General features: G+C 41.1%; 2 protein-coding genes across 5 annotated transcripts in view; one reads left to right on the forward strand and one right to left on the reverse strand.

Moving 5' to 3' along the window:
• PLGRKT (plasminogen receptor with a C-terminal lysine) overlaps positions 1-27,242 on the reverse strand; it is a 258,459-nt gene that overhangs the window by 162,036 nt on the left and 69,181 nt on the right. The window lies entirely within an intron of this gene.
• The window catches only part of PDCD1LG2 (programmed cell death 1 ligand 2), a 63,133-nt gene that overhangs the window by 31,316 nt on the left and 4,575 nt on the right, over positions 1-27,242 (forward strand). Inside the window, exons 4-6 of one of the 4 annotated variants that reach the window (XM_003273827.4) lie at positions 9,551-9,820; positions 18,143-18,277; positions 23,675-23,724. In XM_003273827.4, coding sequence (XP_003273875.1) covers positions 9,551-9,820; positions 18,143-18,277; positions 23,675-23,724 — 455 coding nt within the window. Of the gene's footprint in view, positions 1-9,550; positions 9,821-18,142; positions 18,278-23,674; positions 23,947-27,242 lie in introns of those variants that run through there. The other 3 variants (XM_012500743.2, XM_012500744.2, XM_030810081.1) reach the window with 3 other exon arrangements.

A 27,242-nucleotide genomic window follows, 5' to 3' on the forward strand; every position in this document is an offset into this window, starting at 1 on the left:
GAAAAGATAAATAAAATTGATAACCAAGAAAAGAAGAGGGAAGATTCAAATAATCTCAATTAGAAATGAAATGGAGATATTACTACTCATATCACAGAAATACAAAAGGTTATTCAAGGCCACTCTGAACATCTTTACACATACAAATTAGAAAAGCTAGAGGAGATGGATACATTCCTGGAAATATACAACCCTTCTAGATTAAACCAGGAAGATATAGGAACTATAAACAGATCAATAACAAGCAGCGAGATTGAATGGTAACTTTTAAAATTGTCAACAAAAAAAAGTCCAGGACCAGACAGATTCACAGCTGAATTCTATCAGACATTCAAAGAAGAATTGGTACCAATTCTATTGACACTATTCCACAGGATAGAGAAAGAGGGAATCCTCCCTAAATCATTCTACGAAGCCAGTAGCACCCTAATACGAAAACCAGGGAAGGACATAACAAAAAAAGAAAACTACAGGCCAGTATCTCTGATGAATATAGATGCAAAAATCCTCAACGAAATACTAGCTAACCAAATCCAACAGCATATCAAAAAGATAATCCACCATGATCAAGTGGGTTTTACAGCAGGGATGCAGGGATGGTTTAACATCCACAAGTTAATAAATGTGATACACCAAACAAACAGAATTAAAAACAAAAATCACATGATCATCTCAATAGATTCGGAAAAAGCATTTGACAAAATCTAGCATCTTTTATGATTAAAACCCTCAGCAAAATTAGCACAGAAGGAACATATCTTAAGGTAATAAAAGCTATCTATGATAAACCCACAGTCAACATTATAATGAATGGGGAAAAGTTGAAAGCATTCTCCCTGAGAATTGGAACAAGACAAGAATACCCACTTTCACCACTTTTATTCAGCAGAGTACTGGAAGTCCTGGCCAGAGCACTCAAAGAGAAAGAAATAAAGGGCATCCAAATTGGTAAAGAGGAAGTCAAACTGTTGCTGTTTGCTGATGATATGATCATATACCTAGAAAACCCTAAGGATTCATCTTGAAAGCTCCTAGAACTGGTAAACAAATTAAGCAAAGTTTCAGGATACAAAATTAATGTACACAAATCAGTAGCTCTGCTGTACACCAACATCAACCAATAGCTGCAAAACTAAAATAAAATACTTAGGAACATACCTAACCAAGGACATGAAAGACCTCTACAAGGAAAACTACAAATCACTACTGAAAGAAATCATAGATGACACAAACAAATGGAAACACATCCCATGTTCATGAATAGGTACAATCAATATTGTGAAAATGACCATACTGGTAAAAGCAACCTACAAAGTCAATGCAATCTCCATCAAAATACTACCATCGTTCTTCACAAAAGTAGAAAAAGCAATCCTAAACTTCATATGGAACCAAAAGAGAGCCCACATAGCCAAATCAAGAAAGACTAAGCAAAAAGAACAAACCTGGAGGCATCACATTGCCTAACTTCAAACCATACTATAACACCATAGTCACCAAAACAGCATAATACTAGTATAAAAATAGGCACACAGACCAATGGAACAAAATGGAGAACCTAGAAATAAAGCCAAATACTTATAGCCAACTGATCTTTGACAAAGCAAACAAAAACATACAGTGGGGAAAGTACACCCTATTCAACAAACGGTGCTGGGATAATTGGCTAGCCACATGCAGAAGAATAAACTGGATCCTCATATCTCACCTTATAAAAAATAAACTCAAGATGGATCAAAGACTTAAATCTAAGACCTGAAACCATAAAGATTTTAGAAGATAACATCAAAAAAGCCCTTCTAGACATTAGCTTAGGCAAAGACTTCGTGACCAAGAGCCCAAATGCAAATGCAACAAAGACAAAGATAAATAGATAAATAGGGACTTAATTAAACTAAAAAGCTTCTGCACAGCAAAAGAAATAATCAGCAGAGTTAACAGACAACCCACAGAATGGGAGAAAATCTTCACAATCTATACATCTGACAAAGGACTAATATCCAGAATCTACAAGGTATACAAATAAATCAGCAAGAAAAAAAAACAAACAATCCCATCAAAAAACGGGCTAAGGACATGAATAGATAATTCTCAAAAGGAGATACACAAATGACCAAGAAGCATATGGAAAAATGCTCAACATCACTAATTCTCAGGGAAATGCAAATCAAAACCACACTGCGATACCACCTTACTCCTGCAAGAATGGCCATAATAAAAAAATAATAGATGTTGGCATGGATGTGGTGATAAGAAACACTCTTACACTGTTGGTGAGAATCTAAACTAGTACAACCACTATGGAAAACAGTGTGGAGATTCCTTTAAAAACTAAAAGTAGATCTACCATTTGATCCAGCAATCCCACTACTAGGTATCTATCCAGAGGAAAAGAAGTCATTATACAAAAAAAGATACTTGCACACGCATTTTTATAGTGGCACAATTTGCAATTGCAAATATATGGAACCAGCCCAAATGCCCATCAATCAGTGAGTGGATAAAGAAAATGTGGTATATATATATTATACATACATATATATGTATATATATATGTATATACAATATATTATATATAATATGTTATATATTATGTATATTATATATACATATATATTATTCTACTTTTGTGAAGAACGATATATATATACAGCATGGAATACTACTTAGCTATGAAAAGGAATGAAATAATAGCATTTGCAGCAACCTGGATGGAATTGGAGACTATTATTCTAAGTGAAGTAACTCATGAATGTAAAACCAAACATTGTATGCTCTCACTCATAAGTGCAAGCTAAGCTATGAGGATGCAAAGGCATAAGAATGATACAATGGACTTTCAGGACTTGGGGGAAAGGATGGGTGGGGGTGAGAGATTAAAAACTCCACATTGGGGCTAGGCGTGGTGGCTCACACCTGTAATCCCAGCACTTTGGGAGGCTGAGGCGGGTGGATCACGAGGTCAGGAGATCAAGATCATCCTGGCTAACACGGTGAAACCCCATCTCTGCTAAAAATACAAAAAATTAGCCAGGCGTGGCGGCGGGCGCCTGCATTCACAGCTACTCGGGAGGCTGAGGCAGGAGAATGGCATGAACCCGGGAGGCGGATTTTGCAGTGAGCAGAGATCGCACCACTGCACTCCAGCCTGGGCGACAGAACCAGACTCCATATCAAAAAAAAAAAAAAAAAAAGAACACTCCACATTCGGTACGGTGTATACTGCTTGGGTGATGGGTGCACCAAAATCTCAGAAATTACCACGAAAGAACTTATCCATGGCCAGGGGCAGTGGCTCACGCCTGTAATCCCAGCACTTTGGGGGGCCGAGGTGGGCAGATCACCTGAGGTCGGGAGTTTGAGATCAGCCTGGCCAACATGGTGAAACCCCATCTCTACTAATAATACAAAAATTAGCTGGGCGTAGTGACGCACGCCTGTAATCCCAGCTACTCTGGAGGCTGAGACAGGAGAATTGCTTGAACCCGGGAGGCGGAGGTGGCAGTGAGCCGAGAGTGAGCCGAGATCGCACCACTGCACTCCAGCCTGGGTGACAGAGTGAGACTCTGTCTCCAAAAATTACAAAACAAAACAAAACTTATCCCATGTAACCAAACACCACCTGTTCCCCAAAAACTTATTGAAATAAAAAATAAATTAGAAAAAAAAAGAAGCGCTTCAAACCAACAAAAAATCCCAAGAATGACAAGAATTCAACTTCAGCAAGTACAGGAAGGAGGCAGCATGACCACCATTAAAAGGGCCTTCACCCTAAGAAGGAAAAGACCAAGGGCGGAGGAAGGAAACAGTCAAAGAGAAGCAAGGCAGGAGTGAAAAGACAACTGTACGTTTAAGCCTCTAAGGCCCAAGGAAAGCATTTGCTAAAAGAGCCAAGTCTCAGTGTCTTTTTTTCCCTTGGGGAAACAGAAGGGTGTAAGAAAATCCGAGTCAAGAAAACAATGTCCTGAGCTCCGCCTGCAGTAGCGGAAAGCCTAGGAGTAAAATAATACATTTTTTAAAAATAAAGAAAGAAATTATTTTAAAAAAGAAAACAATGTCCTGAATTTAACAGGCGGGGGAAAAGCTCCTGGGAATTACAAACTCCTTAACCTGCTATTCCTTTTCAGGCAATTTAACAGATGAATTGAAAGCAGTCCTAAAAGATTTAACTGATTACTAGAAACTTGCATAGATCCTCTAAGACCAAGGCATGTAAAACTACATTTTTCCATTTATTTACTGTCATTGTGACTATAAAACAGATACTACCATGTATACAGCTCACCTTTATTTCAGAAATTACAGCATTGCTTGTAACATATCTGTCAGACAGCCAGAAAAAACCAGGGAAACAGAAACCATTTAAACCTGTGGAAATCTAAAGCAGAAAATGGTAATTCTTTTAATGAGGGAGACTGAGAAGCCAGAGAACAGAGAAGCAATTCAGAAATTAGCAATAGCAGCAAGCTGCTCCTACCACTAGGCTATAGTGAAAAGGGGGAAGGCAGGGTTAATGGCGCCCAGGGATTAAAGTCACTTGACAGACACTGGAACCCAATGGGCCTGTCCATTGGTATCTGGAGCCAGGGAAGAGATGCATCTTCTGCTGGAGAGGCCACAAAAGTATAGAGCATAGGGGAGAAATACCTTCCCTTCTCCATCCCGTCCACCCTCTAGTGTTCCTGTCCTGCTTCCTGTTGGCTGTCATGTGCCTAGGCTATACAGGCCACAGGAGTCTGCCTTCCTGCAACACAGAGCAGAGAAGAAAAAGTGAGAGATGGATCTGAAGGCAAACAGACCAGGGACGCACAAAGCACACACCTTGTTTATCAGGTGGTAAAAGGTGGGATAATAATACAGTTGACTAGACCTATAACAGACTGAACAGCTAGTAGTTGTTGAGTCAGGGACAACGAAGGCTGGCTGATGGTCTTGAGTCAACTTGGAGACCATCTCCAAGCGCTAAGGGGTCTGTTATTCAGGTTGTAAGGATATAGCCAACCTAACTGAGCAGCAGATCATATATTTAGCAAAACTGATCTTACGACCTTAGTTTACATTAAAACCCTGGATATTTGTGCTGCTTAGATAATATCTAGAATATGCATTGTGTTAACAGTATCCTTTTTAAAGAACTTGGCAAAACTAAACTATACCCAAAGACTACTATCTGGAAATGGGTCTGAAGACTGTGTCTTGTGAGATATAGTTAAAGGAGGTAGGCATGTTTTACTTAGGGTTGAAAAGATTAGATGGAGTCTTCCCAGTTATCTTCAAATACCAGAAGGGTTACCTGCAATAATAGCTAACACTAATTGAGTGTTTACTATGTTCTAGACACCTAACTAATTATTTAACACCCTTGTTAAGGATAAGTATTGCTGTATCCATTTCATAAACAAGAAAACCGAGGGTTTAAGAGGTCATATAACTAGCCTTTGGCTAAAGCCTACTCAAACTGCTTAGATTCTGAACTCATGTTTTTAACTGTGGTGCTTACCATATGTTGTGTTACTAAACTAGACAAATACCAATGGGTAGAAGCTACAAAGAAGCACAATTTTGCTTGGCATGAAGAAAACCTTTCCAATGGAAGTTGCTTATTATGTAATCGTGGCAAAGACTGCTTCTAGAGGAAGTAGGAGTTTCCATTCATAGATGTTTTCAGGCAAAAGTTATTTAGCAGTTTACTAATATCAGAAGATAAATATTACTAAAGATAACAAGGGACACTTCATAATGATAAAAGAGTGAGTTCTAAAGGAACACATAACAATCCTAAATGTGTGTCCATTTAACAGTATAGCTTCAAAATATTAAACAACAATTGGCAGACTTAGGAGAACTAGTCAAATCCACAATTACATTTGAGATTTCAACTAATCTCTATTACAACTGAGAGAACAAACAATTAAGAAAATAGAAAATCTGAACAACACAATTAGCCATCTTGACCTAATTGACATATGATACATAGAACATACACCCAGCAACTGCAGAACACACATTGTTTTCAAGTGTATGTGGAACAATCATCAAAGCAATTATCTAGGAGAATTGCTGTAGAAGGTGGTTTTCATTGAGCAATAAGTCAGATGACTTGAATTTTTGGAGTACTTCCACCTCTTAAATTCTAAAATTTACTCATTTTTCCTAAGAATATCACTCTCAGTCCAGCTTCCCCATTGTGGGAAGCGATTCCTTTTCTGCCACCTCCCAAATAAGAAAGAGGCTGTGGAGACATTTCTGATACTGCAAAAATGTAGGATGTGGGCTCCTGTCCCTTCCCCAAACCTTGCTGATTCTTGTAGCCGAAGAGCTCTCTCTCTGTCTCCCTGTTTGCTCCCTCATGTACCCCAGGTCAAAGCCTCAGCCAAGCCCCCGATTCCTGGCATCCCTACTTCTGAAATCACTTCTCAACCAGGACACCAAGATCAGCTTCTTGGTCCAAGCCACCTGCAATAGTGGGCTGGACCCTCACCCACAGTACTCTGCTCCTGTTCTTGTTCTACTTCATTCCCCAAAAGACTTGAGAGCTTACAGAAATAATCTACAGTATGATCATATAAAATGATTACAAAAGACATTGAACCAAGGGAAAATAAGTGTAGATAAATAATATAAAATGAGAGATAAAGTGAGTACTCGAAATGCACACTTCAGGTACTGTTTGATTCCAAAAGATAGGCCAAACTTTTGGCTTCAAGGAGACTGGTGAGTCTAACAGGCCAAGTCCTTCAGCAGGCTGCTTCAGTGCCTGAATTGCCTTATCTTCTACTAGTGCTGGGTGCTCCTAAGAACCCCAGAGCATATTCCTCTACCTGCTTATGTTGCACCATCCCTAGACATCTGCAATTACACAGAGACACATCCTCTTATGGTGATTCCAATTAAGACTGCATTACAAAATAGTAATATGAATTTTACCTACCTCATAGGGTCTGCATATCACTTAAATGACATAATGTATTATATGTATTATGTATATTTATATATTAAGGGGAAAGATGTCAGAGCTTTTTGGGACATACCAGGAGGCTCAGCTGGGTGTGCTGACCACATGGAGACAAGAACTTCAAGGGAGAGCCAAAGTGCACACAGGTTCTGGTGGATGTTTCATTGTGCAGTGACCCTGCTCTCTAGTGAACCCAGATCTAGTGGGTGTTGTTTGCTATAATGAATGAAATTGTCAACTCTTAACATTGAGACCCACAACACAGGAGGGGAACAGAGGGGCAAAATTGTGAAGAAGGGCACGAACATTCCTTCTCTTCCATAGGATGTAAAAGGACGTAGCACAAAGCTCAACACATAGAAAACAATAAGTAAATCATACATATCAGATGGTTTTCACATGATTGTTATCATTATTTTAATGTGAAATTGCTTTTCACAAAGTTTGTACCTATTTATACTTCCAACAATTTGGGAGAAAAAAGTTATATCACACCTCTGCCTTTACTTCAAGACTATCTTTACTTCAAAAATTGTATTGAAATTTAATTTCTTAAAAGAATATTTCCTACCTAATGGAAGCCAGTGCTCATTCTCTCTTCCTCTCACCAAAAATCAACAGGTGACTTTCCACACTGCCTGGTAACTGCATATGGTATTGATATTTGTTTATTTTTAGCTATTATCTAAGACCACTGGAAGGTTTGTTCTTGTGTCTTCTAGTCTCTTGGAATATCATGCCTATTTTATTTATTTTTAAAGTTTTTATAAGGTTATAATGTTTTAATTTTAAAATTTATTTTTAACTAGCAATAATGTATATTTATGGGGTACAATATGATGTTTTGATCTATGTATAGATTATAGCAACAGTCAATCAAGCTGGGCACAGTGGCTCATGCCTGTAATCCCAGCATTTTGGGAGGCTGAGGCATTTTGGGAGGTGATCCACCTGAGGTGGATTACCTGAGGTCAGGAGTTTGAAACCAGCCTGACCAACATGGTGAAACCCCATCTCTACTAAAAATAGAAAAAATTAGCTGGGCACAGTGGCAGGTGCCTGTAGTCCCAGCTACTCAGGAGGCTGAGGCAGGAGAATCGCTTGAACCTGGGAGGTGGAGGTTGCAGTGAGCCAAGATCATGCTGTTGCACTCCAGCCTGGGTGACAAGAGTGAAACTCTGTCTCAAAAAAAAAAAAAAAAAAAAAAGAAAGAATAAATCAAACTAGTTAACATATCACATCACCAAGTTGTTTTTTTGTGGTCTTTATTTTTTTCTCTTCTTAATCTCAAAACAGAGAATGTAAAAAATTCATGCTTTTAGCAAATTTGAATACAGAATATATTATTATTAACTGTGGTCATCACACACGGCAATAGATCACTATAACATTTCCTCTACTCTGAGACTGAGCAACATCTTCCCCATCCCCAGCCTCTGATAACCACCTTTCTACTCTGTTTCTATGGGATCTACTTTTTTAGACTTCACAAATAAATGAGATCATACATTATCTGTCTTTTTGTGCCTGGCTTATTTAACTTAGCATAATACCCTTCAGTTCCATCCATGTTGTCATGAATGACAGATTTTACTTCTTTCTAAGGGCTGTATAGTATTCCATTGTGTATATATACCACATTTTCTTTATTCATTCTCTGTTGATGGACATTTAGGTTGGTTCCACATCTCGGTTATTGTGAATCATGCTGAAATGAACAAAGGAATACAGATATCTCTTCAACATACTAATTTCAATTCCTTTGGATATATACCCAGAAGTAGGACTGCTGGATCATGTGGTAATTCTATTTTTAGTTTTTTGAGGACCTCTATACTATTTTCCAAAATGACTATACTTAGATCTCAGCTTTCTTGAGAGCAGGGAGGCATATCTGATTAATTCACTCAGCATATACTGCAAAGAAGCATGTGTGTGCATGAACTGTGTGTGTTTGTGTGTATGTATGTGCATGTGTTAGGGAGAAGTGCAGAATAAATATACCCAACTCTTGACTATGTATAGACATTATCTAGGTCTTTATTTGTTTTCTCTTCTTAATCTCAAAGAAAACAGAGGAAAGGAGGAAGTAAAAAGTAAATTTTTGACTGAAGATGTTTGGAAAAGTATCAAATAAAGTGAGATAGCGGGTAATCTAGTGATTTTTATTTTTCCGTCCTCTTTCTGGCCTCCAATTGCGAAATAATTTATAGCACTATAAGAAAGAAGCCACAAATTGTGGTAGCTTAGACCACTGTTGAGGTCTGGAATCAGAACTCCAATGTTCAAATATTGGTCCTACCAGTTATAAGCTCTATGACTATGAACAAAATACTCAACTTCTCTATCTTCATTAACCCTCCACAAAAATTGGGAATATCAACAATGACATATTTATTGCATTGTAAGAATTAAATAATTCAACATATGTGGAAAACAGCATGATATCAGGGATATAGAATGTGTTTACAAATGATAACCATTATTACTTAATATCAATAGTGATAATTTTATTCATTTCACATGACATTAAGTACCAAGCTCTACAGGAATCAGAAAATAAAGTCTTATTTCTTTTTCTTCTCTATCGTCCAGCTTCCTACAGGAAAATAAACACTCACATCCTAAAGGTTCCAGAAACAGATGAGGTAGAGCTCACCTGCCAGGCTACAGGTTATCCTCTGGCAGAAGTATCCTGGCCAAACGTCAGCGTTCCTGCCAACACCAGCCACTCCAGGACCCCTGAAGGCCTCTACCAGGTCACCAGTGTTCTGCGCCTAAAGCTACACCCTGGCAGAAACTTTAGCTGTGTGTTCTGGAATACTCACGTGAAGGAATTTACTTCGGCCAGCATTGACCTTCAAAGTAAGAGCTGCCCACTTCCTAGGTCTATCAGTTACAGTTCAGATATGAAACAGATGGCATACTTGAGTGATTTGAGGAGAGTGTAATAAAGGGACTATTTACAAAGGTGTGATCACCATTTGGAGAAACTACAAAGGATAGTGCAGAACACTGGGGCTTCAATGTTGGGAGAGCAATTACCACTGTTGGAGAAGTTACTGGAATCAGAAGGGAGCTGTAGGGAAAGCCCCACTTCCCAGGAGCTGTAGCCACAGAATAGGGAAGCTGCCACGTGCAGCAACTCCAAAGGGTGGAAACTGGATGAATGAATACTCCAACCTCATTCTCCTCCCACCCTCCAATCTCCTGCTAGCGCCTTCCGTTGGCTGAACCCAGCTAGAAGTCAGAGAATACAAGGGTCCACTGTTGTATTCCATAAAAGTCAACTTCTCAGAGCTCAGAACAGTGTTGACGTGTACAGAATAGATCTGCAGAGGAAACAGAAAATATCTAGTACAATAGCTAATCACTGTGATTCATGCACAGTGTCATGAGCCAGCAGGATGAATATTCCTTTGCTGTATTTGCTGCCAGTCAGCTGGTTATGGGTTTTTCCAAGAAATTTCGTCTCTAACAAAATTCTTCAGAGCCTTTACTGACTATGCTGGATATTTTTGGAAGGGATCTCATACTATTGAACTTCATACACCAGCAGAATTTCAAACAATATTGGGAGAATAACAACTTTTATCTGCCCAGTAAGGACAACTAACACCTAGTATCACAATCATTTTGTAAGAGACAGGTAATTTCATCACCGAGTGCATATGTTTGCTAATGCTCTTATATCAAATTACCACAAGCTTCACAGTTAAAGCAACACAGATTTACTATCTGATACTTATGGAGGTCAGAAAGCCAGACTTGAGTTTCACTGGGCTCAAATCAAGGTGTCAGCAGGATTGCAGAGGCCCTAGGGGAAGATTCCACTTTCCTGTCTTTTCCAGCTGCTAGAGGCCACCTGCATTCATTGCCTCATGGCCCCTCCCTCTATCTTCAGAGGCAGCAACCCTATCATTCAGCCTTCTGCTTCTGTCACCACATCTCTCTCTCTCTCTTTTTTTTTTTTTTTTTGAAATGGAGTCTTATTCTGCTGCCCAGGCTGGAATGCAGTGGCATGATCCCGGCTCACTGCAACCTCTGCCTCCCAGGTTCAAGCAATTCTCCTGTTTCAGCCTCCTGAGTAGCTGGGATTACAGGCACCTGCCACCACGCCTAGCTAATTTTTGTATTCTTAGTAGGGATGGGGTTTCACCATGTTGGCCAGGGTGGTCTCAAACTCCTGACCTCAGGTGATCCGCCCACCTCGGCCTCTCAAAGTGCTAGGATTACAGGCATGAGCCACCGTGATCAGCCACATCTCTTTCTCTAACTAGCTTGCTTCTCTTTGCCACCTCTTAAGGACGCTTGTGATTGCATTAGGTACTCCACCCCCCCGGGTTATTCGGGGTGATCTTCCCATCTCAAGGTCCATCTTCAAAATTCCTTCTGCCATGTAAGATGACATATTCACATGTTCCAGGGATTAGAATATGGACATCTTTGGGGAGAGCCATCATTTTATCTACCCTACTGAGAAGGGATATACTCTCAGAATAAAGGACAGTCCCTAGTACTGATTCAATCTGGCTTCATAGAAAATTCACTATATTGTCATTGTATTTCACATTTTGCCCTTTGTCTTAGCTGGTAAGACAAAGCCTATGATAAGGACTTGTGTGGCATGCAGGTATTTAATTGGCAACCCCAGAGGGCAGAAGCAAGAGATTTAGGAGTTTAAGAGAGGGTAATATAAGAGTATATTATCAAAGTTGTTGTGTGGGCAACAGAAACTCAAATATTCAAGGACCAGCATGTAGATAGCCTCCTAAGATGTCTACTCAAACAAAGAATTTCAGGTGGAAGGACTTGTTCATCTGCTTCATGCCCACTGGTTGACAGGAATATGAATTCCATTCTGCTGCTGGGCTAGATATGCATGTGGGCTGAGTGAGCTTTCCCCAGCATCCATAGCATCAGAAAAGTCTCAGGGCAGAAAGAAAAGTATCCAATTTGAGGTGAATTACCGATCTTGAAGTGAGTGTAAGCCCACCCAAAATTCTACCCCACCTGGCTGAAGTGAAAGGTGAGGCTGAGAGGAAATAAGGCAGGACTGCACAGTCCCCAATTGTACTGTTCAAATCCACTCACGCCCTACATTAAGTCAGCTCTGCCACTGAGCCTTCCAGCTGGGAGGCAGCCACAATCTCTGCAGAAGATTTAATATACATCAGTTTGTGGAACAAGCTGTAGTTCCTGCTGCTGCTGTTGATCCCAAGCCACAGTTGATATTTGTTGTCTCACTCATCCACCATACATTCCAGATTTCCCTCACCTAACACCCCAGATGGAATGGTTTCTTTGCCTGTTAGGGTGACCCAGACTTACGACCCTAAGAGATCTGAGCATTTGATCAGCATGCCCTTAACAGACTGGGGTTGTTGCAAATATCTTTTCACTATCACTGGATATGGACGTAAAAAGAACCAGTGAATCAGTGGACCCCTGAGTTCCAGACATACTCTTCCTTGTCTCCATTATGTAGCGGTGTTCAAGATTTTCATGATAATCAAGATTGATTACTCCACCAGTATGGTAATTTTTTTCTTTGCCCACTGGTCTGCCAGTATTAAGAGCTCAAGGTGGCCAGGCCAGTAGCACAGCTTTAGATGCAGTAGAACAAGCACAGTATCCCCTGCTAGAATTCCCCATAGGAAGCCAGACCTTTGATCCAGCAGAGCCTAAATGTGTGGGGTTGAGTGAACTTCTATAAGTGAGTCATTAGAAGTAATGGTGAGAGGGTGCTGGGCGCGGTGGCTCACGCTTGTAATCCCAGCACTTTGGGAGGCCGAAGCGGGCGGATCACGAGGTCAGGAGAGCGAGACCACGGTGAAACCCCGTCTCTACTAAAAATACAAAAAAATTAGCCAAGCGTGGTGGCGAGCGCCTGTAGTCCCAGCTACTTGGAGAGGCTGAGGCAGGAGAATGGCGTGAACCTGGGAGGCGGAGCTTGCAGTGAGCCGAGATCGCGCCACTGCACTCCAGCCTGCATGACAGAGCGAGACTCCGTCTCAAAAAAAAAAAAAAAAAAAGAAGTAATGGTGAGAGGGGCCAACCTGCAGCATTGGGATAGCCCTGGTACAGACATAGAACATGCTTGAGGAGGTTGTCAGGAGGAAGTGAGTTAGACCTTGCACAGAACTACCACCATCAAGTACAGCTGGGGTGAGGCAGACATGGTATGAGTTGAGGCATCAGAGATATCTGATGCTTTATCCCAAATTAAAATTAATTTTTTCACGGAGTGACACTGATCCACAGACCAGACTCTAAGAACTTTGCAGTGACTAAATACCCATCTCATCATTACTTTCCTGGTATTTTCTTCTGGAAAAAATTCTTCCCTGATACAGTTTTCAGAGGCAGCTAGATGCACTGTCATCTCTCCCCTCTTCCCACTTCTCTACCTATCCACAATTTACTACCCAATGCCAACATTAAAGTTAGCCCAACTTCCTTCTAACTAAATTATTAGTTTAGAAGGAAAGAGAGGAGTCATGCTAAGGACCTTAACTGAAATCTAAAAACATTAGAGGCTGGGCACAGTGGTTCATGTCTGTAATCCCAGCACTTTGGGAGGCCAAGGTAGGAGGATCACTTGAGCTCAGTAGATTGAGGTTACAGTGAGCTATAATTGTGCCATTGTACTCCACTCTAGCCTGGGCAACAGAGTGAGACTGTCTCCAAAAAAGAAAAGGAAAGGGGAGAGGAGGGGAGAGGAGGTAGGGAGGGGAAAGAAAGAAACTAGAAATCCATCAATTTTAGGACCAACTTCAGGTAAAAAAATGAATTAGGCAAGTTGGTCTTTCAACATTCTCTACCTCTCTTTATATCATGGTTGAGATCACAGACTTCTCACCTCATGAAAGACGAAGTCTAACTAATTCCTACTAAAGCTAAAGCCTCTAAAGAGACTTAAATATGAGCAATCCCACGAGAACTTCTTTTCCTTGTAATTGTTTATTCAACTGTCATTCGTTATGCGGAATTTCCTGCCTGGTTAAGTGTAGCCCAGTACTTTGGATGAATTGTAGTTTCCTAGAAAGAAGCTTCTTATATAAGAACCTCTCCAGGGAAATAGGGGCCTGTATAAGATGAATTGAGAAATAACTTTACACCACTGATTATGTCAGTGTTCTATTCTGCATGGTAGAGATGTGAAAGGGCAGACTGACCACGGCTCTGGAAGCCTTTACGCTGTGAGAAGTTAACAGTGGAGTAAAATAGCCACCCCACTTTCTCCATGGGAGCCAACATGGCTGACTAAATAGTCAACAACCATGGGAGAGACCTGTGGGGTTTTCATCAGAGCTCAGGCTCTCCTAGGGTATCACTCGTAAATACAGCCATCAGGGAGACGGAGAAATCTTTGTGCAGCGAGAAATTCTCAACCTGGTTTTACCCATCCTTCCCAGCTTTGTATTTGTCCTACTGTTCACTGACATGGATCCTCTGCTTCATTAACCATCCCTTCCTCAGCACATGCTCTCTGAACTTGGCTGCACCTTTTCTACCTCCATGCCTTCTTTGCTCAGGTTTTTCCACATAAATATCATTATTTCTCTCTCTACTAGCTCCAAGCCCACCCTCTCTCTGGGGCAGCTCAGTCGCTCCAGGGCACAAGGGGGTCTTTCCCTCATCCCACATTTTGAGACCTATTACCTGGACCATTTGTTTGCCTTGTAACTATGCTTGCCTTTTTAATTGCTATTTTATTTTCCATGTATTTTCATTGTTCACACAAGTCGTCTTTATTCCACACTAAGGCAAAAACAGAGTCCTGTGTTCATAATAAGTGCTCAACAAATGTTGGGTTGATTGGGTTGGAGACTCCATCTTAGATAATTGCAGTCCCATCAAACCAGCTACCAGACTGTGTGGACAGCCAGATCAGAGCAGCCAAATGATATTCTAGCTTGTGGCACAAATACCAGCAACAAAATAACCAAAGTCACACATCCGCCTCTGAGTTCCTTGCTTCTATTTCTCAAGGGCATTTTTAAGTTGTCTTATGACTGTTCCCTTTCTACTCATTCTCATAAATTGAGCTGTGGACTGCTGTGACCCACAAACTTCTCCGGAAGTCAATGTATAAAACGAACACAGAAATGAAGAGTATGGTGGGTGGAGGGTACTCCAGTGACTCTAGAATGGATGACTGAACATTCCAAATTTCAAGCACAAGTTAGGGAGCAACAGATCATTTTCCTTTTGAAATAGGGTTTCTTCTGCTCAGCCAGTTGTTGTATTTTCATTAGGAAATGGAATGGGACTACAGCACAAAAAATAAATATAAAAGGACCCTTGTAGGGCTGGCAGAAAAGAGAATCCTTCCTAGGAGACCTAGAGGTGATTCCAGGCAGTGGTTGAGAGCATGGGCTCTGATGTCAGACAGGCTTAAATTTCAAACTCTCTCTCTTTTAGCTTTGAGAACCTAAATATCCTACTTAGCCACTCTAGCACTCAGTCTCTCATGTGTAGCATGAAGGTGAGTAGTGGTAGATAGCTTATAGGGTTATCATGAGGATTAAATGAAACGTGCTTGTAAAGTGCTTAGTACTCAGAAAGTGTGCAAACAGTAAAAAAATATGGTATCTCTAGCAAGTTGCATGACTTACTTGTGAGTTCATGAAGTTGTGGCAAGGATAAGGCAAATATTTTTTGCCATTGCATCATTATATCATTGCTAAGAGTATGCCATTATTGGCCAGGCGCAGTGGCTCATGCCTGTAATCCTAGCACTTTGGGAGGCTGAGATGGGTGGATTGCTTGAGGCCAGGAGTTCAAAATCAGCCTGGCTAACATGGTGAAACCCGGTCTCTACTAAAAATACAAAAAATTAGCCAGAAGTGGTGGCAGGTGCCTGTAATCCCAGCTACTCAAGAGGCTGAGGCAGGAGAATCACTTGAACCCAGGAGGTGGAGGTTGCAGTGAGCCAAGATCATGCCACTGCACTACAGCCTGGGCAACAAGAGTGAAACTCCTTCTCAAATAAATAAATAAATAAAAATAAAATAAAATAAACGACAAAAGAGTAGGCAAGAATTTTAAAACAACTTAGAGGAATATGTAGTAGGATACAGGCTAAGCTACCATAATGAAGACACCTCAAAATACAGTGAGAAGCAAGACAGAAGTATATTTCTTTCCATGTAACACTCAGGTGGTTGAGAGCAGCTAAGTAGCTATGTTCCACAGAGTCATTCAGTGATCCAGATTCTTTTCATCTGTTGCTCTGCCATTCTCCAGGATGTTGTCCCTATAAAATTGTCAAAGCTCAGTCAGTGCCAAACCCATGTTTCAACCTTCAGAAAGTAAATGAGTGGTGGAAGACACATTCAATGTTTTAAGGCCAAGACATTGAAAACTCACTCTCTTAGCCTGAACTTAGATCACGTGGCTGGGCCCACTTAACTACAGGGGAGGCTTGGAAACATAGTCTCTGAGAAGCCATGTGTCCAGCTAATTCCTTAATACTAAAGTTGAAAGAAAGAATGGATTAACCAGCAGTATACCACAAGATAACAAATGACTAGGAGGATCAGGCTAGGTGGACTAGAAAAGAGACAGTCAATTCAGTGCAACAATTCCATATTGACACTTTTCAGGTAGCTGTTGCTTGGCTCTATCTAGAGAGGACTCAGAGGTAGTTTAGATAAGGCCTTTGCCCTCCAAACAGTCTAAGCAGACTGATTTCCTACTGGATGTTCAACTTTGGAGTCTTCAGCGATGAGTAGGGCGTCTGTATGTGGAAGAGACTATGAGGGAACCTGCACAGGACAAGGGTTTGCATAAAGACACTGAGGTAGGGACCTCTCTTGTTGTGGGGACAGTGAGAGGCCCAGTTCTCCTTGACTCACAAAGTGCTTACTAAGCACTTCCTAGAAATTAAGAAGCAGATTATAATCACTATGGGTCATCCAGTGTTTGGATGAGCAAGGCTCCTTATCTTTTCTTCCTTAATGTTAATCACACTCTTTTGGATGGAGACAAATATCTGTGGGGGCTGAGCTTTGGGTCAGATAGATCTGGGTTTGCAATCCTGGCACTGACTTTTACTTAGCAGTGATGACCTCAGATAGATTATTTAGCAACTCTGAGACTTACTTCTTCAACTCTAAAATGAGGGGCTCAGACTAAATAATGTCTAATCTCTTCTCCACTAAAGCAATCCGTGGTTCTCAGATAGCACCGTGCTGGAGGTAGTGGGGTTTGAGGGCTGGGAAGTTGGGAGGACTGAGCCCTTCCTCCTGAGCAGTTTTGTCCAGTTTTTCCTGTACCAGCCTGTCATGTTTATTCCATGTGAATGACTCCAGAGGCAAAATTTAAGCTTTTGAATAGGGCACAAATTAACTTGGGTACCCTTTCATCTCCCTGTAGGTGAACACTCCTCCAGCCCTGCCTTTTGTCAGTCTGGAGCCCTTGTTCTAATCTGCACACACCAGAGGACTTTACAAGGCTTTCCCCAGCCTCCAGAATTATTCTTCTGATCCACCCCTCTACTAAACTCACCCTTTCCTCAGTGCCAGGACGTTGAAAAACTGAAACAAGGCAAAGGGCCAATTGTAATAATTCACATTAAGGCATGAGTGGCTGGCTTTAGTATATTAACACTACCTAGGATATTCTATTTTTTCCAAAAGGATCCTGTTAATCCTTGAAATTTAACAAGGATAGATTCTAAGTACTGTGAGTACTTGTCAGTGGGGGAAAGACATTTTTGGGCTGAGAGACTTTGCCACTGGGAAGAGAGAGAGGATGAGGAGGAGAAGGGGGATAGGGAGGAAAAAGAGAAAAAAGAAAGAAAGATGATTAGATGATAGATGGATGGATTGATAGATGGATGGAAAAAAATAATATGAGAGAGTGGTAAAAAGCACAGAATCTGGAACCAGACTGTATCTTAGCTGGGTCACTTACTGTGTAACTTAGGGAAAGCTTCCTAGTCTCTCTGTGCCTCACTTTCTTCACCAGTGAAATGGGGATCATAGCAGAGCCAACTTCACAGAGTGGTTGTGAGGAGTGGATGAGCTGATAGGTGCAGAGCACTTAGAATAGGGCCTGGCATGGAGTAAATGCTCCATAGAGCTAGCCGTGTTGACTGTCACCCACTCATGTGGCCAGCCTGTTGGTCTACCTCTTAGCTGCCATGTAACAGGATTCTGGTGCTTTTCCTTCACCCAGGTCAGATGGAACCCAGGACCCGTCCAACTTGGCTGCTTCACATTTTCATCCCCTCCTGCATCATTGCTTTCATTTTCATAGCCACAGTGATAGCCCTAAGAAAACAACTCTGTCAAAAGCTGTATTCTTCAAAAGGTAAGTGAGTTTTATTCATGGTAACCAAATGGACTGGGTGTCTGCAGCATGAGCCACTGCTTTGCACTATAGGCCTACGGCTTCCTGGTTTCATGCTAAACCCACTCAGAGCTTATGAACCACTCTGAGCTTGTCTTGATGATTGTTTTTCCCCAGAAGAAAATGGCTCTCGTCGTCAGTGAGCTGAACTTCTTCCACTGAGTTTTTTAAAGGGAATGTTTTGTTCTTATGTCTGAAAGAGTTTATCTTATTCTTTGAGCCAAAAGCTTTCATCAGCCTCATGACAGCGATGTTATTTTGGCAATGCAGATAGCTACGTGCTCAGATTTTGCTGGTGGGAGGTTGCCAGGATCCTTTCTGAGGATTCCTTCCATTTTCACCCCTCTTTTCCCCAGTCTGGATATGAGCTGGGTTAAACCCACCCCCTCTCCCAGGAATCTCAACCCCACGGTTGGGTAAGGAAAGGAGAAAGGTTTGTGAGGCCATTTGGGGATAAGGAAACAGCTGGTTGATGGTGCATTAACGTCTTTCAGCAGCTCCCTTCGAGTTTCTCCTTAGCCTGTTGTATTCTCCTGTTCTGTTGTACCAGCTGGGACAGAGCCCTGATTTCATTGCTTCATTGTTCATGTGTCTGTCTTTGGTTTCCTGGGTGGAGCCTGCCCACAAAACCCCCAGGATGTATGCAGGCCTAGCTGGTGCTTTCCTAAATGGCTCCCTTGTCTGCACTCAACAAACTTCTCCAAAGATCTATACGTGGCCTCATCTATAGAAAAGGAAATGACATGTGGAAATAATTCAGCAGGAGTTTGCAGCAGCACTATCTGAGGACTAGGGGAATTTTAAGTGGTTGTTATCTTACATTTATACTCATAACTTCTATATTTTCATCTGCCATAAAATATTGTCATGTTTTATTTGTCCATTGCCCTATGTGTGTATGCATTCACTTGGGTGCTGACCACAATATTTCTAACTGTAGAATGCAAGGACTTGTTGCCAAAAGAAAAAGACAGAGGGAGGGAAGAAGATGGCGAGGGGAGTGAGGGAGAAAGAGAAAACAGGAGATGGAGAAGAAGAAAGAAAGAAAAATAAATGTGGGAGGGAAGAGAGCTTCATGGCAAAGGAGGAGGTATGTCCAACAGAACTTCGACTTTTAAATAGAACCACTTCAGAGAGTTGTGTCAGACGCACCTCAGTTGTCTTATCTTCTGCCATTCTTCTTTTACCTCCCACACCCATCGCTCTTGAAAACAGTCTTATACTAGGGTTCAAGGCCTGGGGCCTGAGGACTCCTTAATAACTTCAGAAATGAGCAGCTGAGTGTTCCATTCCAGCTGTCTTTGGGAGAATGGAATGGAATCACACTCAAAGATAGAGTGGAAATAAATCCTCTCCTCATCCTTCACCCCAGTCTTAAGAGTGAGTGAGGATATCAGTAGCTCCGAGCTGGGAGGTAAAGCTCAAGTTCTAACTGTGATTAGGAGGCCTTTCTTGCAAATAAGAATTAAGTGAATAAATGTGCAAACAATTTCTTTTATATTTTTAATGAACCAGAGAGAAATCATGGTTGCCTATATAACCCTTGTCTCTAACTCACTTGCATTCAGATCTGCTTTCTTACATATGTCTGCCATGCACACAAACTTGTGTGCCATGGAAAAGGGTTGAGAACTGCTGGTGATGTAGACAGAGCTTTAAACCAGGGTCAGAGGGCTAGGCTGGGACCTGGTGCTGCCATTTATTGGCTTTCTGACCTTGTACAAATTGCCTATCTTCTTTGAGATGGTCTTTCTGTCTGTAAAAGGGGAAGCAGCAAGAGAAGGAACATTTTACAGCTTATTGGCCGAACTTCACTGCCGCTAGTGTGGTTCAACTTGGACTACAGAGGAATCTTCCTAACTGGTTTCCCTGTATTCACTCCTGCTACCTCCAACTTGGTCTGTTCTCACTTTTTGCTATAATAGGCTTTTAAAAATCATAAATCTACCACATGTCCTCTGTTCAGACCTTCTCCATGGCTTCTTATTGCTCACTGGATGAAGTTCCAACAAGCCCAGGATGGTTTGACTCATGTCTCCAGCTTTAACTGCATCACCATCACCTTCATTGTCTAAGCTCTAACCATACAGGATTTTCTAGTCCTCAGAGGCATGGAAGTCTTTCAATTCCGAGTTTTCTCATACAATATTGTCTCTTCCTAAAATACTTTCTTCTTGTTGTCCACCTGAGTTGGAGTCATCTTTTCAATCTCAGCTAAGCTTATACTTCATCAAGTCTTTCCTAATTCTACCCCCACGCACCACACCCATTACATTAAATCCCCTTATTATATGTTTCCATAGCACCTACTTCTTCTTTCAGTATACTCAGCACACAATCGCATACCTAGGCTCTGTTTTAATAGCTTGGGCTACCAATTAAATTGCATCCCTTTTAATTTTCCAATTAATTCCTCAAGTACCCCCATGCCCATCTTAGCAAGAAGTTCAATGTCTTCCTCTTATAGCATGTACTTCTCCACCTCCCACAAACTGCCAGAAAGCTTACTTAGCCCACAGGGCCAGTGCTAGGCAGCTAGGTTAGTCCTCCAGAGGGCCCTGGTTTTGAGCAGTTGCTGTCTACTGCTGCCATGCAGAATCTCGTCCTTCCAGATGTCTCCATCCACTGTGCAAAGGTAACCTTCCTGGTTCCGATCCCCACACAGACCCCAGTGCTACAAGATTACAGTTCTTATGGTTCCCCAATACATGCTCTGTCATTGGTCCCAAAGCAGGACCCCTATGGGTTGATGAGGTAGGAGGGGATCCCTGCCTTAGCCACAGCTGCACACAGCCAGCCTCTTCCCTTCTAGGCCCTCATGTTGAGCCTGGGACACCAGTCCTAACTTCCTTCTCTTCAGTTCCTCTTAGGGCCATTGGTATCCTGAACTTCTTAGTCCATTGCAAAGTTAAGTAAAGAGGCAGCAGTCTTAGTCCCTTTCCTTCCAGATGGCTCCTTAGCTCCTGAACAGATTTACCCACCTATACCTCAGTGACTAGCTCTGTGTACTAAAGTGTATTAGGAGGGCAGCCATTATTGGTCCATAAAAGGTCCTGCTTACCATTTTCCCCTAAGAGGAACAATTCAACAGTTCAGGGCTCCAGGGTGACCTGCTGGACTCTAGAGAAGAAGCTGGCAACTTCTGTTGCAAAATAATGTTAAATTCTGCTTCATCTGCTAGTCTTTATGTTTCAAGAGTACAGTAACTGTGTTTCTCTGATTCACCAATATATGCCCAGTGTCTAAAAAATTACCTGGCATATAATAAATGTTCAGTGAAATTTTAAACATTGAACCTACTATATGCAGGTTGAGTATGCTAGATCTGCTCTGTCCAATATAATAGCCATCTGTGGCTCTTTTCAAGTTAAATAAAAATTCAATTCATCAGTCACATCTTAAGTATTCACACACTGTAAGTGCTCAATAGCCACGTACAGATAATTGCTCCTGTATTGGACAGTACAGATATACAACATTTCCATCATTGCAGAAAGTTCTACTGAAAACCACTGTGCTAGACCCTTTACAAACTTCTCATTTAATTTCACAAAAATTGCTTGTGGCAAGGAGAAGTGTCTTTATGCTGGAGTTAAGAAAGTGAGGCTCAGAAAAGTTATATGACTTCCCAAAGTCATACAGCTGGGATTTGAATACAGGTCTGTTTGACTCCAAAACTTGTGGCCTATTTGTTGCAAAAGTTCTTAATACAAATTGGTTCAATCAATATTATTATCTTTGAGCAATGGAAGGAAAAAGTAAGCTTCAATCCAACATAATTGAGTGACTTATACATTGACTTGCTGAGCCAATGGCAAAGTCAAGTTAGAATCCAGTAGGAGTCACCAGCTACAGAATCTAGATCTTTAGAACAGGTCTTCAGATCTTCAGAACAGTGTTTCTTAAACTCTCTTGTGAAGGAACAGTTATCATCATAGGCTGGTAACAGTTCACCTACCAGCACCAGCCCATGAAGCAGACTCTGAGTGGCACAGCCCTAGAAGATTGAGCCAGAATTTTACAGGGGTTTAAAACCAAATATGCTGGTTTATGGTTACCTGTGGCCCACAGAGAATGGCAGCACTAACCTCAGGCATTATCGAGGTACCCACTGAAGCCAACATTCAAGAGCAACTCCTATGGGTTAACCATTGGGCTCCTTTCAAATGCAAACCCTCATGAAAGAGACTACAGTGCTGAATAGAGACCTCCAAATTCCAGGCCAAGCTCATGATAGTCATGAGGGAATTACTAAAAACCTGGTATATAAGGGCAAAAGCAGAATTAGGAATGGACTGATTTCAGGAACCCAGGCAATGGCGGGAGTTGGGCATTAAATCTTAAAAGAGAATCAGAGTGGGAGGGAATATGTGAAATCAGAGGTTAAGAAAAAAGTGAAAACCTATTCAAGATTGCAAAGATATGAAACCAACCTAAGATCCCATTGACGAATAAGTGGATAAAGAAAATGTGGTATATATACACCCTGGAATATTACTCAGCCATGAAAAAGAATGAGATAATGTGTTTTGCAACAACTTGGATAGAGCTGGAGGTCATTATTCCAAGTGAAGTAACTCAGGAAAGGAAAACCAAATACCATATATTCTCATTTGTAAGTGGGAGCTAAGCTATGGGTATGCAAAGGCATACAGAGTGGTATAATGGGCATGGGAGACTCAGAAGGAGAGAGTAGGGAGTGGCAGTGAGGAATAAAAAAGCTGCATATTGAGTTCAATGTACAGTACTTGGGTGACGAGTGCACTAAAATCTCAGACTTCACCAGTATACAATTCATCCACATAACCAAAAACCACTTGTACCCCTAAACCTATTGATATAAAAAAAATTAAAAGAAAGATGTGAAACCAAGGAAACTTACTGGTGAGCAGCATCCCATTATGTGAACTTGTGCTTCTGAACCAAGAACTTGAGTTACTTTGAGCCAGTATCAGTCACTTATACCTTAGTGCAAATTAATTGATCAGACCTTCTGACCTGGACCAGGGAAGGCAGGCAGAAGTGGCAGTCAAGACTAAAGCAGAAAAGGGAGAGCTAATTCTGCAGCCAGACGTTTCCTGGATTGAATACCCAAATTAGTCCCTCAGCCTTTAAGTGCCTGAGGGCCAGGAGTAGACAGAGGAATGGAAAGTGTGAGTCTTCTTTGTTCACACTCTTTGCCTAGGGGCCAGATTTTGCTTTATGCATTACCATCCTGAAGTCCCAGGCCACAGTGAACATTTGGGCTTCGCTATGTGGATTTATTTAGATTTACTTTTTGTCCTGCCATATTTTAATCTATAAGCCAAACAGTTTTCTCATTAATCTTATTCCATTTCTGGAATTTTTCTTTTTCAGACACAACAAAAAGACCTGTCACCACAACAAAGAGGGAAGTGAACAGTGCTGTGAGTAAGCATGATTTTTGCTTTTCTTTCTTACCTTCTTTTCTCTCTCAGCTTGCATTTTAAAGTAACCACTGTTCTATTAATTCATGGAAGGCAACTGAATAGTTCCAGCTTATAAAATCTTCCTGTTTGGTAGCATTTCAGCGAAGCCTTGTTCTTAGCCCCAGAACAATCATGCCATCTTTTGCTCGGTCTATATTCCTAAGCACTCCTAGATGATACTGCACTGGACCTCTGGTCTCACATAGTTAGAAACAGAGTTAAAATCTAACAGCAAAGAGAAGATATTCAACTGCGATGCAATTGACAGTGGATGTTTTTGCAACAAACAATGATTAAGAAGTACATTGTTGTGGGCTGTGAGTCAAGAGTAATATGGGAAAAACACAAGTCTCTTCATGAGGTTGACAGGTTTGGAGCTGGAATCTGTGGAGGAGGAAGGATATGATCTAGGGGTCAGAAGGAGTAGGTTGCTAAAATCATTAAGCCTGGTTGGATGAAAAGCTTAGACTCAGGGGAAGCAGCACATGATTGTGGGGGCTGGCAAGTTTGAAATGTGTAGGGCAGGCCAGCAGTCTGGAAACCCAGGCAGGATTTCTACGTTACAGTCTTGAGGCAGAATTCCGTCTTTTCTGGGAAACCTCAGTTTTTTGCTCTTAAGGCCCTCAACTGTTGAATGAAGCCAACCTACATCATGGGAGATAATCAGCTTTACTTCAAGTTAACTGATAGCAAATGATAATTACATCTACAAAATACTTTCACAGCAACATATAGACTAGCATTTGACTAAGCAACTGGGCACCATGGCTTAGCCAAGATGACACATAAAATTAATCATCACAGGCACCAAGAGATGAGGGGGGCAGTCTTGGACATATATTTGGCTGAAGTAAGTCAATTTGTCATTCCTGCCTGAGCCTTCATAAACAGAAGTAAGTAACCAACTACTATCTGGTCATTGGAGTTGTCCAAGAGGCCAGGGTTCTGTCTAATACCTGCTCATGCATGAACATGCCAACCTAGATTGCATGCAGACTGCCAGTTTGGGGTCTTTGTTTAGTTCAGCATGATTTTTTTCTCAGCTCACTGCCTCTCAAAATTTCAGCAACAAAAGGACATCTGTGATATCAAAATCTACCACTCTAAGTATTTGGATGCAATAGCAATGAATATCTGAGTAAATCTAGGTGGCGAGTGCGGGCACCCTGTAGCCAAAATGATTTAAATCAAAGTTTTGGAAATGATGCCTTGGTACAATGAAGAGACTACTTGAGGTAGGTTTGATTTATCTAATATCTTACTTTCTTTGCCTTAGGTGGTATGGCCATTTTCTTTGCCAATACCTAATGAGGAATTTAAATATTTCTAGATAGCTTTGGAAAGGTCCCTTAAAGAGGCACCAACATACCACTGCCAGATCTAATCCCCCCAAACACTGTTTTCATCATCATCATGTCATCTCTTGTCTCTATAGATCATATCAAATCCTTCCCAGAGTTTTTCAGGCCTTTTGACAACTAGCCACATTTCACTAAGCCAACTCACCTACCACTCCTCAACAAAACTTTTCCTCAAGTTGAGCTGCTCCACCAACACCACTGCCATGAGCTCATTCCCGCTTCTGTGCCTTTGCTCATGTTGGTTATTCTTCTGGAACGTCCTCCCCATTCCTTCTTACTTGTCCAAATCCCAACTTTTGGCATGGTCTACTTTAAGACACAGTAATGATTAACTTTATTATTATAACACCAGGCTTCTCTTCTAAGACATTAGAAGCGTGTTTATACTAGCTCATTTAATCCTCACAGTAGCCCTCTGAAGTACTTACTCCCTGCTTCCCATTTTATAGGTGAGGAAGCAAAACATGAAGAGGTTAACTAACTTGCCCAAGGTATATGGCTAATAATATAAGGGCCAATAAATTGATTCAGCAATCCAGGTGTCCAAGTCAAGAATCCACACCCATACACTATACTCTGCTTTTTTAAAATTTAATTTAATTTTTTTTTAGAGACAGGGTCTTGTTCTATCACCCAGGTTGGAGTGCAGTGGTATGACCGTGGCTCACTGCAGCCTCAACTTCTGGACTCAAGCGATCTTCCCACCTCAGCCTCCAGAGTAGCTGGGACTACAGGTGCATGCCACCGTACCTGGATTTTTAATTTTTATTTTGTGTAGAACTGGGGTCTCACTATGTTGCCCAGGATGGTCTCAAACTCCTGGGCTCAAGCAATCCTCCTGCCTTGGCCTCCCAAAGTGCTGGGATTCCAGGCGTGAGCCACTGTGCCCAGCCTACATACACTACACTCTCTTGCTTAATCTGTAAGACTCTCTCCCCCAACTCATACCTTTTTATTTTTCTGCTGCATTGTACACACAATCTATACCACTCTTAAGCACATGATTACAGCATTATTTTCTGGCTGCTTCTATGTGTCTATATTTTAGGTCCACCTGGTCAATATAATAAAGTGGGATATTAGTGTTAATGCAAATATATGGTATTTGGTATTTGTCTTGCTGTCCGTTTATCAATGTTTCTTATAGTTTATTATATAATAAATTTAAAAGGTGTCTGATTTTGACCAAATCTGACTCAATACTAAAAAACAACATTAAAATAAATTTTAATTTTAGTTGAGTCTATCAACTCAAAAAAAGAATAACCTACAACAATAACAAGTTTCAGAATATTTTTTAAATTACTGATTTTTTTATGAGTATAAAAATAAAAAATAAAAAAGTGTAAAGAAAACAAAAATAATTTAGAATCCATTGCCTAGAAATTGCCATGGTTAAGATTTTAATATTGCTCAGGCCCAGACAGCTCAGGGCTTTGACGTTCCCACACCCACTCTCTGCCATCCCAGTTCTATCTCGCCCCAAAACCATCCATTATGAGGCGAGTGTACAGATCTAGGCTGCCCGGGAAGCCATCCCGCACTCTCATATTGTGACTTGGCATCTTGGGAGATGGAGTCTTGGGACTTGGCCTGGACATGTCCCTTGCATGTACTTCTTACAAGACTTTAATTCAGATGAATATTTTCTCTTACAAATTAAGAAGCATAGGGCTTGCTGGTTTTGCTTCACTAACCAGCAACTGAAGCAAGACCTGACTTGTGAAAATGTCTAGTAGAGTTCAGTATTAGTGCTGTTTCACCATTTCCTGGATCTCTTGCCTTTGTGCACATGATAGAATTGCACTTCTCTGTAATTAATTTGTAGTTAAGTGTGGTCATGTAACTCACTTTGGTCAATTAAATGTAAGCATAAGTGATGCGTGTTATTTCTGGGTAGAAGATGTAAGAGTTGGCATATGCTTTGCCATATTTTCTTTATCCATCTGGCATGGTAACCAGTAACATTCTAGGTAGTAATTGTTCCATCAGTCTCAGTCTCTGAGTAACTAAAATTGACAGAGTACCCTGCTGACCCTCAGTGTACATGGAACATGAACAAGAATAAGTTTTGTTTTTTATATTGAGATTTTGGAGTTGTTTGTTCCTACAGCA

This window comes from Nomascus leucogenys, chromosome 1a, assembly GCF_006542625.1.
Source record: "Nomascus leucogenys isolate Asia chromosome 1a, Asia_NLE_v1, whole genome shotgun sequence".
NCBI lineage: Eukaryota > Metazoa > Chordata > Mammalia > Primates > Hylobatidae > Nomascus > Nomascus leucogenys.